Source organism: Hemitrygon akajei, chromosome 8 (assembly GCF_048418815.1).
Source record: "Hemitrygon akajei chromosome 8, sHemAka1.3, whole genome shotgun sequence".
NCBI lineage: Eukaryota > Metazoa > Chordata > Chondrichthyes > Myliobatiformes > Dasyatidae > Hemitrygon > Hemitrygon akajei.
The window spans coordinates 107,403,353-107,420,429 of NC_133131.1; the positions used below are offsets into that span (position 1 = coordinate 107,403,353).

The window sequence follows — 17,077 nt, forward strand, 5'->3', positions numbered from 1 at the left end:
GGTTGCTAAGACACGCTTTAAACAATCCAACTCGCCTCTCTCTGGCTGTCTTGCTCGACTTGGAGCACACGCGAGCAGGCAGATTCAACCCTCCCCCAAGCCTGCAAGCAGCTTTCGCAAACGATTTAGCCCTTTCAATCAATTCGCACTTTTTGGCAAAAAAAAAGTTGAGAGGCAAAGAGATTTGCAAAACAAAACTCTCAGAACACGCCAATTAACCAATGCCGTATATAAATAAAACTTATGTGAATATTCTTGTATAGCAGAAGTGAATTGCATGCCTCTATTGCTCTCTGCATCAAGATACCCTGCAAAGTTTCTCGTAAACCGCAATATTAAACTTGAGGAATTGCATAGTATCTTATTCGGACCATTCTTTAAAAAGAACGGGCAGAAGTAACGACAGTTCGCAGCGACCCCGCTGGCTCAAAAAAAATCCGATCTCGCTATCTCTGTTCGAGCAGATAAAAGCGAGTCGAATGTGCAATTAAAGGTGTACGAAATCTGAGTCAACGGGCTAGATTCAACTGGTTTTCCAGCCTTTTACTGGCAGTGTGTGTATATGTGTGTGTGACTGAAACTACGCTTTAAAATGACACAGTTTCAATTATTAAAAGGATAATGCAATTCGTCGATGCAGAATTATTTCGTCTGTTTCAGGTGATTGGAAGTCTAGATTAACGTTCGACTGTGGCCAGACTGGATCCATCATCTGCAAATAACCAACTTTAATCAGGTTCCTGTTTAATCTCCTCTGTTCCACAGGACAGTATTGCGATTGCGTTGTACAATAAGATGCACGCATTCTCTTTGTTTTAAAATGTGCTTTAATTGTGTTGCAGACTGTCGAGATTTCGGAGATCGAAGCAAAAGTAATATGGCATTGTGAACTGTCCAGGGTGTTCTGAAGTCCAAGACAGCGCTGGCACTAGTTATCTGTGTTCCCGGGTGGCAATGACTTGGGCGACTTTTGGAGCGAGACAAGCAGGGAGTGCGAGGGGCAAACTGCCCCGCCCCTAAACCTGTATTAGCAAATAACTAACGGCGTAAATCCAATGGGAGGCGAGTGAATTATTCATATTCCGGGGGCGGGATCTCGCCTTTTCTGATATAAGGGAACCTGCATTCGCTCTTGGTTTCTCGGAGTCGAAGAAAGTGCGAAGGGATAAAGGTTATGTTTTTAAAAGAAAAGTAAAATAAAAGAGGCAACTTTCCTACAAGTTCGGTTTGAATTCAGCGGAGCAGTAAACTTGTTTTTCTTTTCGTCCCCTTTTTTTGTTTTTTTTTTAATTTTTGTGTGTGAGGAGCTCTTTGCAAAGTGTCCGGCTCCCGGCCACCACTGCCTTCGATAGGAATAACCATGGTGTACGCACTGTGTGTGCTGGCCGTGGCCGCGGCCAGTGTGAAGCTCGCCACCTCATTGGGACCTGTGGTCCGCTGCGAGCCGTGCGACAGCCGGGCGCTGTCGCAGTGCAAGCCGCTGGTGCAGAGCGACTGCGAGCCGGTGAGGGAGCCCGGCTGCGGCTGCTGCACGACCTGCGCCCTCCGCCAGGGGCAGCAATGCGGCGTCTACACCGAGCGCTGCGCCTCGGGCCTCACCTGTCTGCCGCGGGCAGACGAGAGTAAACCGTTGCAGTCGCTGTTGGAGGGCAGAGCACTCTGCACCAACGGGACAGCTAGAGCTCGCATCTTCCAGAACGTTGCAGGTACAACATTATGCACTTTTACTCGTTTACTTTAGTTAATTGCATTCTCTTACAACTTTGCTGTTGCTTTTGATGCTTGACGAAGTGAAAGGTGTAGACAGCAATCATGAATACAATATTCATCTATGTTCAGGTTATTTTATTAGGGCAAAAAATGTATTGAACTGGAGATCCATCGATTGCATCACTGTTTTGTCTGGATGGTTCCAGTCTGATGCCCAGTCTGCTCCTACGCACTAGGAAGGGGTTGCTGACCCGCGGGCTATGTTTAAACAGTAGCTTCACTGTTGGGGTTGGAAGAAACGGCTACATTGCCTCTTTTAAGTAAAACAGCGTCTCTTGGCCTTTTCACCGGGGAGAGAATAGAGACGATTGTGTTGGTTGATATATATTTCTAAACTTACATTCTACATTGAATACCTTCATTTTTTTTTAACTTTAAGAACGCGAGCAGATACGTGATGCAGTGACCGCTTTCATCTTAGGTGTATTTTAATGTAAGTTTTAAAGTAAATGGGTTGTTCTAAGATGCATATACACGTGGAACGACCTCTCTACGTTCATACTATAGTTAAAATTCGTACTGCATCCAATAAAGTTTGGTCATGACTGATAATACAACAGTTTGCAATTAATTAAAAAAACAAGGCTGGGTACTGCTAGAAAAGATTAGGATCAGAATAACTACAGTCTCTAGTTCTCACAAGGGCATAATACAGTGCCACTGGTAACGTTGCTAACACATTTAATGTGAGCGTATATATTGACGACGATAGTTTTCCACCAGCCGGTGAAAAAAGGTATTGCCGCGTTTGCTGCCAACCAGCGATCCTCTTTTAAAACCCCGTACAAGGACAGTCTGGGAGTAATTAAAATGCAACGATGAAACAAAACTTTCGTATATTTTTTCTACTTCCACCCCTCTCTCAGCATGCATTTTAAGTTGCAAACGAGATTCCTTTTCTGTAGTAGGACTTTTGCACCAAACCTTGCTAACGTGCCACCTATTTTTACATGCAGGAAATGTTAACCGTTCTGAGGAAGAAAGGAATGCCAGTAACTCCGGGAATGAGTGGAGTCCTAACACACACCGAATGCAGGAGAGTAAAACTCAGCCTCACAGGAAGCTGCTGAGGAAGGAAGCTTCTAGAAAATCCCAGCTGTACAAAATTAACAATGAGGCAGAGAACACTGAAACTACCAACTTTTCTTCAGAAATAAAGCACGACACTGAATATGTGAGTGAGCCTTCTCTTAAATTACTGTGTACTTTGAACCTATTCAACCTGAAGTTTCTTCTAATTTCAAATTTAAATGATACACCTGTACTGACTTCATCAGTTCTGATTTAAAAATAATCATTTTCCACGTACACTCACAATTTCATAGCAAAATCAATAAAATCATTTGTAATATTAAATAAAAGGGACTATTCCAGTACATCCAGCATTCAATAGTCAGTTTTGGTCTAAAAACATCACGTTTTAGATTTATGTAATTAAGAAGAGTGAACGATTTTAATTTGTCTGTGAGTAGCAAAAACTCATGAGTGTTCTGCCTGTATTTTTTTTTAATCAGGGTCCTTGTCGGAGGGAAATGGAAGATATCCTAAATAATCTGAAAGCTGTATCCATTCTGAGCCCCAGAGGTGTATACATTCCAAATTGTGACAAGAAGGGTTTCTACAAGAAAAAACAGGTTTGTAGACTCTGCCTCACCAGTGCTGTGGGCACTGTTAGCTAATTTTATGTAAGATCTACCTGTTGGCATCCAGCAAAGGAATCACACTGTTACACCCTTGCCAAATAAAATGCAATGATCACAAGGCAGATAATGTACTGACCCACATTCAGAAGCCAGTGGGAATTTATTTACTGCATCAATGCAATCTATTCCTCTTGCTTATCTCTGAAAGCAGTTGATAGATTTCACATTAGACTTATTTTGGGCATGTTTCAAACACGTACACAAAAAAAGTTTTTTGGAGAATTTTGCAAAAACAATGCCCAAGTGTATCCCTAATATTACGTGAACTTAGTTTGTGTGGGGTCATGAGTTATTCCAGTTCTCCCGTATTTGTAACGTTTTGAGATATAGCTGGTGAGAGGGCAAGAATTAAAGACCCTTCAGCTCTGAATGCTGAAGAATTTTTTTTCACTTGTAAGTAAGGTGATAGTAAATGTGTGAGCACGGTCTAACATTTCAGTTGCTGACATGCTGTAGAGCACAAAATTTTTTTATTTGAAAATGTACAAAACCTATGCGGGCATTTCTGAATGGAACTGCACTGTTTTTGTTCCAAATGAGTTAGCAATCGGAGTAGAGCATTAATCTTCTTGGGGTCTCTTCCACCTTTCAGCCACACCTTGTCTGAAGTGCACCTCACTCCTTTTATTTGCTTTGGTTCCATGAACCTTAATATCCTTACTTGTCAGAAGTTTATCAATCGGTTTTGAAGTTTTCAACTGAGCAGCCTATTTGATCAAATAGAGTTAGTGCTTTCATTCTTTGCTGCTTCAAATTTAGATTGATTCCTTTTGAAACTGAACAAACTGAATTGCCCATTGGGACAGTGAATTGTAGTATTTGAACAACATAACTTGGAGCTGAATTTTCATCTAGACTAGGCTACGTTTTGATATTTCAACAAAACTATTTAAAAATCTGTATCTTTCAGTGTAGCTGCCATCTGTTGATACAATTGACTGTTTAAATTGTTGCTTCAACTAGAACAATGCTTCAGAAACTAAATGTAATCCACTAAACTTGATGCAATCTACTACAGTGTCCTGTACTATATTAGAAAGTGAATTTAAGAGGTAGTAATCTGTATAACACCCAACTCCATGAAGTACTGGTTCTGTATCTGTTAACCTCTTAAATTGTTAAAAGCTGCTTAGGATTTACACTTTGGAGGGGTCAATATTAGGATCTGTTTTGTTGTGTCTCGAGAATGTTGTATATTGATTAAAGTTATTTTCCCTTTAAGAATTAAAGTATATAGTTTGTTCGATCTTTGACCTTTACTTTTTTCTCTCAACACAGTGCCGATCCTCTAAAGGTAGGAGAAGAGGTTTCTGCTGGTGTGTGGATAAATATGGCACTCGGCTGCCCAGCTATGACAGGAATGGGGAATTGCGCTGTTACAGCCTTGAAAGTAAGTGAAGAAGCCTACAGCTCCTGTGGACTCTGCATGTGTGTGTGAGAGAGAGAAAGAGAGAGCGAATGACAGACATTGATCGAACAGAGACCTCAGAGCAACTGGCAGTAGGCATGGACAGCCTGTGTTCCAGAGTTGTGAGATCTGCTGCCAACTTTGGTTGGGAGAGGAGGCTTTCTTCAGCCCAGATGATACAGCTCAATCCTGCCACATATTCTTCCAGCTCCCTGAAAGAGTGGGAGTTTTCTAATTCCCAAGAAATCTGCACTATAGTTCCCAAGGAAAAGGCACTTCGGAAAGGAATCAGGGAATCTCCACTTGACTATTTAAGAACAGCCTGTGACCAATTTGATCCTGACAGACTTTGTGCTCTTATGTAAGAATAATAGTGTATGCTACTACATATTTTGAGATGTCTTGTTCTGCAGGTCTGAAACAGGAACCTAGCCTTCACGGGTAAAACTTTCTATAAAAAATTTTAAAAGGGCTTTTGTTCTTTTTTTAAAAAAAAGCTTTCATGTTACTAAAGTCATATGATCTTTCCTTAAATGAAATGAATATTCTGTTAGAATATGGTCTGTATTTAATATAATTATGTTTTTTAATAAACATTATTTAAACTGAATGAATATGAAGCATTGTATTTTCTACAGCAACAAGCCAAAAGATTAACATGCATCACAATATTACAAAAATCATAAATTCACTCATCCATTCTTTAATTGTGCACTGTAATTAGCTTATGATTTTCTAAATAAAACTGAGATGCATTAAAAAGACATAATGTTTAGAGAACAATTCTATCATTAGTATATGAGAAAATGTGAACAAAGGTGCGAGTGCCATCTAGTGGTTACAGAGCATACACCATCACCAGGAAATCCAGCAGGTGCAAGAACTTAAATTTTCTCCATTACATTCTGCAGTCTTTATGGGTCAGTACATCTGACATAACTATCACAAAAGTACCCATCTGTAAAATATACATTGTTATTTCACCAGATGGGTGTTACGTATTTTGTGGAAATAAATTGGCAGCATTATTTATGAAATTCTGAGATTTTTGTTTCTGATTTTAATTCACAAATTTTGTTACGTTAACACTGCAATAAAGAAAGCAAAGTAGAAGATTATGTTCCATTTATAACTTCCGAGTTATAACTAGATGTTTATGCTAAAGGTTACAGGATTCAGAATTTTTATTTCATTCATACTGCAGTGGCAAAAAGTTTCTGAACAGACTTGCATCAGTAAATATGTGTCTGAGTATTGAAGTAAAATGCTTTACAATCAATAATAATCATTACAAAAATAAACACTGTAATTTCATACCTCATTTAGAAGTAAGCTTAAGGCTTTGCTTCCTGTTTGGGGACTAAGTGCAAAGAGTTAACACTATTCAAAATTTGAGATGCAAGTGTAATTGTGTACCAAAGATGAACTTCTTTCACAATTAACTTTAAATGCATTTGTCAATGTTAAACAACTTCTCAGCACCAAATGAATTTGTTTTTCTTGCTTAGTACTAAATATCCCAAGTATTGTGTGTGTAGGATTATGCAAAAGGAAGAGTACAGATGTCATAATAAATGAAATCTGAACCTTCAACAAAAATTACCTGCAGCTAAAGTAGTAAATCTTATCAATGTGGACTTTAATAAGTTATTCAACAAGGTGCCTCATTGTAGGTTCATCCAGAACATTATGCATGGCTGTTTGGATTCAGAATTGGCATGTCCAGAGAAGGTACAAAGACTCAATGAGTTTTTCTGTCTGGAGGTCCATGACTAGTCTTCCACAGGGATCTATACTGGGATCTCTGCTATCTGTGATATATACGTAAATGACTCTGATGAAGATGTGGAGGGTGGGTTTGTAAGTTTGCAGTTGACTAACGGTTAGATGGTGTTAACGGTTACTGTGCATCTGGAGTATTGCATTAAATTCTTGTCACTCCATTATAGGATTAGGAAAGGATGCAGAAGAGGTTCACCAGGATGCTATTGGAAGTAGAGGGTATATTGTTTTATTTGGAGCTGCAGGACAACCTGAATGAAGATTATGAAATTATGAGAGGTAGGGTAGATAGCTGGTAGCTTCATCTAGTATCTAATACTAGAGGCATGTATTTAGGTTGAGAAAGGGAAAGTTCAAAGATGTGCAAGTCAAAACTTTTTTTTACACAGAATGGTGGATATCTGCAATGTGCTGCCAGGGGTGGTGGTGCTGGCTGAATCAATAGAGACTTAAGAGTCTGTTCAATAGGCACAGGAATGTGCGAAGAATAGAGTATGGACCAAGGGCAAGCAAAATGGATTAATTAAATCAGGTATCATTAGAGTAATTAATTCAGCATAACATTGTGGGCTGTAGGGCTTGTTCCTGGGCTGTATTGTTCTTTGTTCAATGCATTTGAAAATATAGACACTTTCATGTTTTTGTTTAATTAAAATATTAACATCTGAAGTGATGACTGGAAGTGTGAAGAAGAGTCGATGGCTAGCTAATAATGACTGCAATTGCATTTGTGACATCAGTCTCAAACATTCTTGTTTTCCTTTCATAATCACAATAACTAAGTGTTATATTCATACCTACTGACTTGCAGTGGCTGCTTGAATATTGCTTCTCTGATGGAAATTTAGTGAGTCATTATTCACGACAGGAAGATCTTCATGCATGCTACTTCGTGAACTACATATGCAACTAGCAACAGTAGATAATTTCACTTGGCACTTCACATACATGTCATCCTAACTTTGATTTCCTTAAATGCAATCTCAAAACTAAAAAAAAGCAGGAAATAAATAGCTTATATTAATGAAAGATAACTGTAACCTTCCAGATATCATCTTCAAATGCTGTGGGGTAACGTGTGGAAAAAAAAGCAAAGATGTTAACATCTCATAAGTTTCTTAAGATACTTCAATTATTTGGTTCTGTCGAAGCCGGAACATGTACGTCGTGCCTGTGACACTGGGGATCACCTCTCACTTCTGGAGACCCTGGGATCCTCTTTCCAGTCCAGCGGTGAACACACCAACATCTTCCACGTTCCCCATCCAATGACGACTCACACTTTTAAAACATTAATACACAATATTTATTGTCCTCTTTGTGGGAAGTAGATAAAATGATCATTAAAAATTCCATTCTCAAATATAAATAGCAATGTAACTGCCTAAAATAGTAGTACAAGATAACAGTGTTTGTGTGTTAAAGGGGCGGCTGACTGGACAATAATATATTCAGTTTTAGCTCATGATTCAAGGCCCTTCTGTTTTCTGCCCACAATAACCAGGATGGAATGGACTGGCCCTGAAATCTGATCTGCACAGTCAGATAAAATACAGACTTTGTGTGAACCAGGACAGGAACCAACATCGAGCTGGCAATATGACACTAATCAGACAAATAGTGGCTTTTGGTTCAGTTTTGACTGAGAGTGAAAGTCAAGCAATTGCTTATCCAGTTTAATTAGACAAGAATATTCCTAATAAATCGAAGCAATAATTTTCCACTGTGTGGTTTCCAAACAGAATGGTGCTGCCCTTCTTCATGAACTTACCTGTTGAATGGCTATCCATAAGCTTCTACCTTGTTTTAGGTGTCCACTCATAACCAGAAAACATTCTATAATGCAATGCTGCCCACTTCAGTACTGAGTTAATAGTTTGCCAACCATGAGTAGGAACAGACATATATATATGTGATGTTTGGTAGTAGGTACAGATAAAGGTATAGACATGTTGGAGCAGAGTGCAGTGGAAAGATAACAAAAATGGTAAGATTCTTAACAGTGATGGAGCAAAGTTAGAAATAAAGAATAAATGATCTTTTGAAACGATCTTTTCACACCCTGTTCAGGATGACACATTGATGAACTGTGGACTTTGAGAATATTACCTATCATTTTAGATAGTAATCTGAAGAAATAGTGTTTTGACTCTGATCTCATCCAAAAAGGAAGCACTCCAATGGAGTAATGTTTCTTTGATATTAAAAGCAAAATAAATAATGAACCACATACACAAAGCACTGGATGACTTCAGCAGACTGGAGCAGCATTTGTGGAGCAAATGAATAGTTGATGTTTCGGGCTGGAAACAATGAGAGGAAGCCACTATAAAAGGGTGGTGGAAGTGGAGCAACGTGAGCTAGTGGGTGATAGGTGAACACAGGTGAGGGGGGAAGGTAAGAGAGTGGGAGAGTGTGAGTGATTTGAGAAGCTTATAGGTGATAGGAGGAAGAGGCAAAGGGCTGACGAAGATGAAATCTGATAGGAGATAAGTTAGAGAAATCGTTATTGATGCTGTCAGGTTGGAGACCGAGAAAGGAAATAAGGTGTTTCTTCTCCAAACTGCCTTCACTCTCATCTTGGCAATAGTGGAATCTATGGACAAATACAGTGCCCATAAAAAGTATTAATCCTCCCCCCTTGGAAGTTTTCATGTTTTATTGTTTTACAACATTGAATCACACTAGATCTAATTTGGCTGTTTTTGACACTGATCAGCAGAAAAAGACGCTTCCATTTCAAAGTGAAAACAGATCTCAACAAAGTAATCTAAATTAATTACAAATATAAAACACAAATTAAATCCACTGTGATTCACTGTTGTAAAGCAAAAAAAATGACAATTTCCAAGGGGGGGATGAATACTTTTTCTAGGCACTGAATGTCAGTATGGAAATTGGAAGTAGAATTATAACATTGGCTACCAGGAGATTTTGGTTGTTACAGCAGATAGAGTGAAAGTACTCAACAAACTGATACCCCAATCTGTGTTACATCTAGACCAGGCCACACTGGGAGAACCAGATGCAATAAGCAACCCAAATGGATTCACGTGAAGTTCTGCCTCACTGGAAAGACCAAGGCTCTGAACTATAAAGAGGGAGAAGATGTAGGGACAAGGGTAACATTTAATGCAGTTGCAGGAATAAGTTGCCTGGAGTGTGATCGGTGGGGAGAGATGAACAGAGTGATCCCTATGGAAAGCTGAAGAGGGAGGGAGGTGAAGGTGACTCTGTTGGTGATATCCCACCGGGGATTATGGAAGTTGCAGAGAATGATATTTTGGATTCAGAGGTTTGAAGCCGGTAGGTGAGGCAAGGGGACCCCTAACTCTGTTATGTCAGTGGGGGAACAGGGTGAGAGCCACCATGCAGGAAATGGAGGAGGTGTGGGTAAGAGATGCATTAATAAAACTAGGTTTCTATGGTGGGTTTTGAACCCAAATATATTTTGATTCAGAGGCAATAGTACTATCATAAGGCAGATCACAGCCGTCAGTTAATTGGATTCCTTCTGTGTGGTAATATTTAAAGTTCATTAACTACACCCAGAAACCTCCACTAGGTGGTGCTTTAGTCTTCAGAACAAGGAGAATAGAAGCTATGGATATCTGGCACGCATGCACAATCAGGATGTACATCTGAGCTCTCGTGAGTCTCTTGACAAATGGGCTAAAACTTCCATGTCATTCTCATCGCCACCTGAAAAAGTGTAAGGAAAATTACGTGGCTACAAACCTGAACTCACATTCTTTAAACTTATGGAGGAGAAATCAAGATCTGTGTGTGCATAGTCTCTAAATTGGTAGTCACAATGAAGAAAGTTCCACCCTCAGAATATAGCAACATTGAATTACTTTATGATGGCTGGGGATACTGACTCAGGGATTTGATGTCAGTTACTATGGACAAAGGATTTATTTACTGTCTCAGCATATTTCATATTTATATCATATTCATTTTCCAGGAATTGTTTAGATGTACAGTTACTGGAGGAAAGAAAAGCAATTTTTCAGATTCCAAATGATGAGATTTTCAGGGAAGTGCTGCACCAAGATAATTACAAATTTATTGCTTTACAGTGCTACCTCAACAGTGCTTGTATAGTAAAATGTGACTTGGTAAATTTTGGGAGCAAACTATAATATTTTCAAGCTACTTCCAAGCACATATTGTACAGCATTTTTGTTTTTATAAAACATTGCTTCACGTGCAGTGTTGTACAAAATGTAGAGTAATATCTGCAAGTATAAAAACGTCTTTGTTGTATGCATGATTTTGCTGCAAAGGAATGCTTGTAACCACCTCTATAAAGAGGGCAACTCACTTCTAGTGGTTCCAGAGTGGACGACAGAACTCAAATCCATCAAGTTACGATCAAAATCAAGTTCTGTTTACTGTCATTAAGCCATACACACGTATGCCGCCAAAACAAAAGAACGTTCTTCAGACCAAGGTGCACCCCACAGTACATAAAACTCACATACAAAACACAATATTAGTATAAATAAATTAATAAATAAGAAGGTGAATTTATGACGGAAAAAATAAACAGTATAATGCCACTGGTGCTTCATATGTGATGAGATCTGGGTCTTACGGCCTGGGAGAAGAAGCTATTTCCCCTCCTCACAGTTCTTGTGCTAAGTTACCTCCTGCCTGATGGTGGAGGTGGGGGTGGGTCAAAGAGATTATTAGATGAATGGGAGGGGACATTGACAATGCTGAGGGCCCAGCATACACAGCACTCCATGTAAGTATCTCTGAGGATGGAAGAGAAACTCGGATGACAGTCCCTCAGAATCCTTTGTAGGGACTAGCAGTCAGATGTGTTATAATTCCAATAACAGTCAGTGCTGCGGTTGGTCAAGTCACTCTCAATGGTGCTCCTGTAAAAGTTGGCTAGAAATGGTGGTGGAGGGTTGAAGGGGAGAGCCTCATTTGCCTCAATCTCCTCAGGAAGTGGCGACACTGCTGTGCTTTCTTGACCGAAGAGGTGATGTTGAGAGACCAGGTGATACTGCCTGTTGTGTACACTCCCAGAAACTCGTTGCTTCTAACTCTGTCTGTGGAGAAGCCGATTATGTGCAGTGAGGAGTTGTTAGTCTGCACCCTTCTAAAGTCCACAATCATCTCTGTAGTCTTGTGCATGTAGAGACTCAAGTTGTTGTGCTCGCATCATTCTGCCAGCTGCTCTACCTCCTCTCTGTATGCCATCTCATCATCGTTGTTGATGAGGGCACCCACTGTAGTTCATAAGTGAACCTGATGATGTGGTTTGAACTGGATCTAGCAGTGCAATCATGCAACAGCAACGGGCAGAGCTTGCAGCCCTGGGGGAGGAGCTAGAGATGTTTCTGCCCACACGAACTGACTGTGACCATTCCATTAAGAAGTCCAAGATCCAGTTAAAGGGAGAGGTATTGAGACCCAATGAGGAAACGTTATCCACCAGCTTCTGCAGGATGATTGTTAATGAGCAGCCGCCTGGTGGATGGGGCACCATTTCCCAGCTGAGGCAGGCTAGACTGAAGTGCAGAGGCTAGGGCATCATCATCAGTGTACCAATTTGACTGAGAAGTGAAATGGAAAGGGTCCAATATAGCAGGAAGCTGGGAATTAGTGTTATCCACGACTGCTCAAAGCACTTCATTATTGTTGAGGTCAGTGCCACTGGATGGTAGTTGCTGAGGCAAATTACTGCCGCCCTCTTGAGTACCAGGGTGATGGTGGCCACCTTGAAGCCTGCAGGGACAATAAACTGTTCCAGAGAGATGTTGAAGGTGTCTGTTAGAACTTCTGCTAACTGGGCTGCACAGTTCCTCAGCACCCAACCAGGTATTTTATCAGGCCCCACAGATTTATATGGGTTGATCCTGGCTAGCGTCATCCTCAGTTTATCTGTGGCCAGACAGAGTACCTGTTCCTCAAGGGAAAGGGGGACCTTCGTCACTGGCACATCATTCATAGTGTATCTCAGTTTGCTTTCTGTGACATATCTATTGCCACTTTCTTTACTAAATTTAATTCATAAAGTTGAAGACAGCATACAGGTAGAAAAGGAGCATGTGGTGAAAAGCAGAGAATCTCTCCAGGGTCCAATATTTATGTTTATATTTCTTTCTAGTCCCAGACAATTAACTTCCATGCTCCAGTGTCACTGGGTAAAGCAACCACATATCTTACATTTTGATGATTTTAAAACAATTTAAAATATTTAGGTTTAAAATCAATCTTTACCAATGTTCCTAATAATGCCTAAGATAATTTTATACACATTGATTGACACATATATTTTTTGAAAGAAACGATTAAGAATAATTTATTAATAGTATCAGGTTTGTCATTAAAATTATCCAATTGAACACCTTTCCAGATCTGACTGTCATATTTCTCTATCTGGAGGCGCTGCTTGACCAGCTAAATATTTCCAGCATTTTCTGTTGATATGTCACCTTTCTTGATTTTAACACAATGATCAACCAAGTCCTGAGACTTTTCCATGACCTTCACTGTATTGTCCTGTCCCTTAGGCAGGATTAACCATCGACAGGCATCCAGTTGGATTGCTTCCCATGGGTGCTGCTACAGAGCTGAGGGCTATGTAGAGAGGTCTCTGGTAGAGAAAGGAGTCAGCTGGTGATTGTGGGTTGCAGTGGGAATGGGGTCAGATACAAGGCATAGAGGAGGGACTTACTCCAGGGGCAAGGATTAGTGCTGTTTTTGTTTGATCACAAGGAGCGGCAGTATAGAAAAAAATCTTTTGGTACTGCCAACTCTCACCCACCTTTTACTGACAACTTCAGCTGTGAATTGGAACTGAATAACACACCCAATTATACTGGGGAATGCAAATTTAAAACTATCTTGCTTCTCCTGTGTGATATTTAGATGATAAGGAGGTCAACGAAAATGATTCCAGGATTGAACAGCTTTTCATATGAAGAGCATCTGAAACCCTGTATTCACTAGAGTTCAGAAGAATGGGGGGTGACCTCATTGAAACCTATCAAATGGTGAAAGGCCTTGATAGAGTGGATGCGGAGAGGATGTTTCTTTTGGTGGGAGAGTCTAAGACCAGAGGACACAGCATCAGAATAGAGCAGCGTCCTTTTAGAATGGAGAAGTGGTGAATCCGTGGAATTATTTGCAAAAGGCAGCTGTGGTGGCCAAGTCTTTATGTATATTTAAGGCAGAAGTTCTTAGATTCATAATTGATCAGGGCATGAAGGGATACTGGGAGAAGGCAGGAGACAGGCTGAGAGGAAAATTGGATCAGCTATGATGAAATGGCAGAGCAGACTCGATTGGCCAAATGGCCTATTTCTATCCCTATGTGTGGTCTTATGTTCTATTAGGAGAACGGACAAATATGGGAAATGGAATACAGTGTACAGAAGTGTGTGGTCGTGCACTTTGGTAGAAGGAATGAAGAGATGCAATGAGACTTAGTGTAGGATTCCCTAAAGGTTAACTTGCAGATTGGGTCAGTAATAAGAAAGGCAAATACAATGTTAGCATTTATTTCAAGAAGACTAGAACATAAAAGCAAGGTTGTAATGTTCAAACTTTATAAGGCATTACTCAGACTACATTTGGAGCATTGTGAGCAGTTTTGGGCTCCACATCTAAGAAAAGATGTGCTGCCATTGTAGAGGGTCCAGAGATTAATGAGAATAATCCTAGGAATAAAAGGGTTAAAATAAGAGAAGTGTTTGATGACAACACCTGTATTTGCTGGAGTTTACCCAAGACAATGGGTATATATAAAGCAGACATTGATAGGATTTTGATTAGTAATGGTGTCGAAGATTATGGGTAGAAGGCAGGAGAATGTTGAGAGGGAAAGTAAATCTTCCATGAAAGAATGGAGAGTAGACTTGATTGGTTGAACCATCTAATTCTGCTCCTATGTCTTATGGGTAGCCACAGATCTAAATGTGATTTCTGTGCATTAATGGCTTCTAGGGAGTTGGGTGTCTGTAATTTAACTGACGGTGATAATTAATAATCCTCAGATAGTCTGGAAAGAGCTGGAAGCAGAGATTCTTTGGATTGTAATGGTCTTAACTGCAACAATGCTCTTTGGCAAATTTGTCACTAGTGCTGCTGTTGCTGATAAAACAATTGAGGATGCCTCCATTGAGAAGCATGGGTTTCACACCTCAGGCCCTAACCTCACCACGCCTCCTTTCTACCAACCCGATCATCTCCCCACTCCATCCTCAATCCTGATGCAGGGTTTCAACTTGAAATGTTGACAATTCTGTTCCTCTACAGATTCTCCAGGTTCCAGCATCTACATTCCCTTGCGTCTTCATGGCTTTCAACAGCACTGTTTTGCATAGAGTTTCAACGAAATTACTCTAAGGCTATGAGCATTGTTGGAAGTGTTAGAATTCTGCAAACATAGAGTGACTGGAGCAGACTGATGAGTATTGTCAGAAGCAGTGAGGAGTGAGGAACATAGGGAATAAACATCCATGTGCAATACAGGCAAGTATGGTGATAAAGATGGCCTACAAGATGCCCAGCTTCATTAGGCTACAGTTTAAGTTTATAAAGGTTGGTACTTTACAAAGTTGAGGTACTAGAGTACTGTGCCCAGTTCTGATAGCAATAACATAGAAAAGGTGTAATTGCACCACAGATGGTGAAGAGGAGATGCATCAGGATGGTGCCTAGGACAGAACCTTTCAGTTCTGAGAGAGATGCAGCCTGTTTTATCCTGAATCAGAAGAGGATGACTTCATATTCATATAAGAGACATAGGCATGGGGTAAGAACGACGAGATTTAAAAGGCATTTGAAGGCGATTTTGGAGAAGCAAGAGACTGATGCTGGAATCTGGAGCAACAAACTGTTGGAGGGACTTTGAGTCAAGGCAGCATCTGTAGAGCTGATGATCACAGCTGCTGGCTGACCCACTGAGTTCCTACAGTTAATTGTTTGTTGCAGAAGAGGATTTTTACTTTTTACTGGAAAACACTGCCTGAGGAGGTAATGTAGGCAAGTACTTTCGCAGTATTTAAGGAGTATCAAGATGAACATTCAAAGGTCCAGAGGTCCAACTTAATGTCAGAGAAATGTATACAATATACATCCTGAAATGCTTTTTCTTCACAACCATCCACGAAAACAGAGGAGTGCCCCAAAGAATGAATGACAGTTAAATGTTAGAACCCCAAAGTCCACCCCCCCAGCTCCCCACCCTCCTGCGCATAAGAAAATAAATGGCAGAGAAAGCTGCATTTTAAGTGCAAATATATAGGATTAATGTAGGTAAAAGCCTGATATAGTGGGCCAAAAGGCCTGTTTCTACGTGAATTTATAACTCAATGAAAATGGAAAGAGACAAATAATAATTTACAAAATATGTATAGCATAGGACAAGACCTGGGCAAAGTATTACTTCATAGTATTATAGGAGAGGAATTTCCTTCAGAGAAGTCAGTGAGATGAGAATTCTGAGGAAGATCGTTATCCATATAGATTTGTATCCACAATTTCAGGAAGATGTCACATGACAGAAACAGAACAAAGCTGCAAATGTAACAAAATATAAACAGCAGGCTCACAGTTTGCTAGAAGAAGCTGATTACATATTGCTTCTGATGAGGTTTCTAAAAAGACTAATCAATGCACAGGCCACAGTACCTCAAACATTGCTGTTATTATTCCTCCATAGGCATTGTAAGAAAGAGATCAAAAGAAAGGGGTTCCTCTGGAAAGTGAAGTCCATTAAGCCTAACTCTCTGACGGCCCTATTTGGTATTGATGCAGGACAAGATATTAAGATGAAGGCATCTGATTTACATATTTTGGCCTTTAGCTCTCTTTTCGCTAGGAGGGTGCTTTTGTTTAAATGGAAAGATGTTTGTCCTCCTACTCATGCTCAATGGTTATGCAATGGTATGTCATGTTTAGAGTTAGAGAAGATTCGTTGTTCAACTTCTGAATCTCGTCAAGACTTTCAAACATTGTGGGGACCTTTTCTGAATTATTTTCAAAACCTTTAATTTGTTGTTTAAACTCAGATGTTGTCTATTATTAATTTTTATTATATGAGAAGGTATTTGTATTTTACTTTCTTTTCCCTTAATAAAAAGCTTTGGTCTTGGTAGGGGTTAGATTCTTTTTTTTGTAATAAATGAATATATTTCAATATAACTGTTGATTAACTCACATGAATACGGGGTAATGAGATTGTTATTAGGAACAGATATAATGTAAATGGTAGTTCAAAAAAAATATTTTAAAAAACTCCGTGTACCTGCTTGAGGTTGTAGAATCCTCTTTTATCGCAGTTGGGAATGTGAAACCTGTAAAGGTCCTCAGTAGTACGCTGTTGTGCCTGGATAATCCTGTCAATTGCTCGCTGCATTTCCTCCTGACATGGCCCCTGGATAAAAAC

The 17,077-nt window shown here is 39.9% G+C and overlaps 2 protein-coding genes across 2 annotated transcripts in view; one reads left to right on the top strand and one right to left on the bottom strand.

The window, feature by feature from the left end:
- Positions 1–1,122: 1,122 nt before the first annotated feature.
- Positions 1,123–5,491, top strand: LOC140732144 (insulin-like growth factor-binding protein 3). The gene is made up of 4 exons (XM_073054365.1): positions 1,123–1,706; positions 2,727–2,944; positions 3,285–3,404; positions 4,752–5,491. The coding sequence occupies exons 1-4, from the start codon at positions 1,361–1,363 to the stop codon at positions 4,869–4,871; spliced, it is 804 nt and encodes a 267-aa protein (XP_072910466.1). The 5' UTR covers positions 1,123–1,360; the 3' UTR covers positions 4,872–5,491.
- The window catches only part of LOC140732143 (insulin-like growth factor-binding protein 4), a 113,676-nt gene continuing 102,043 nt past the window's right edge, over positions 5,445–17,077 (bottom strand). The window contains exons 3-4 of the mRNA XM_073054364.1: positions 16,937–17,065; positions 5,445–7,944 (exon numbers count right to left, since the gene is read on the bottom strand). Coding sequence (XP_072910465.1) covers positions 7,792–7,944; positions 16,937–17,065 — 282 coding nt within the window. The 3' untranslated portion in view covers positions 5,445–7,791. The remainder of the gene's footprint in view (positions 7,945–16,936; positions 17,066–17,077) is intronic.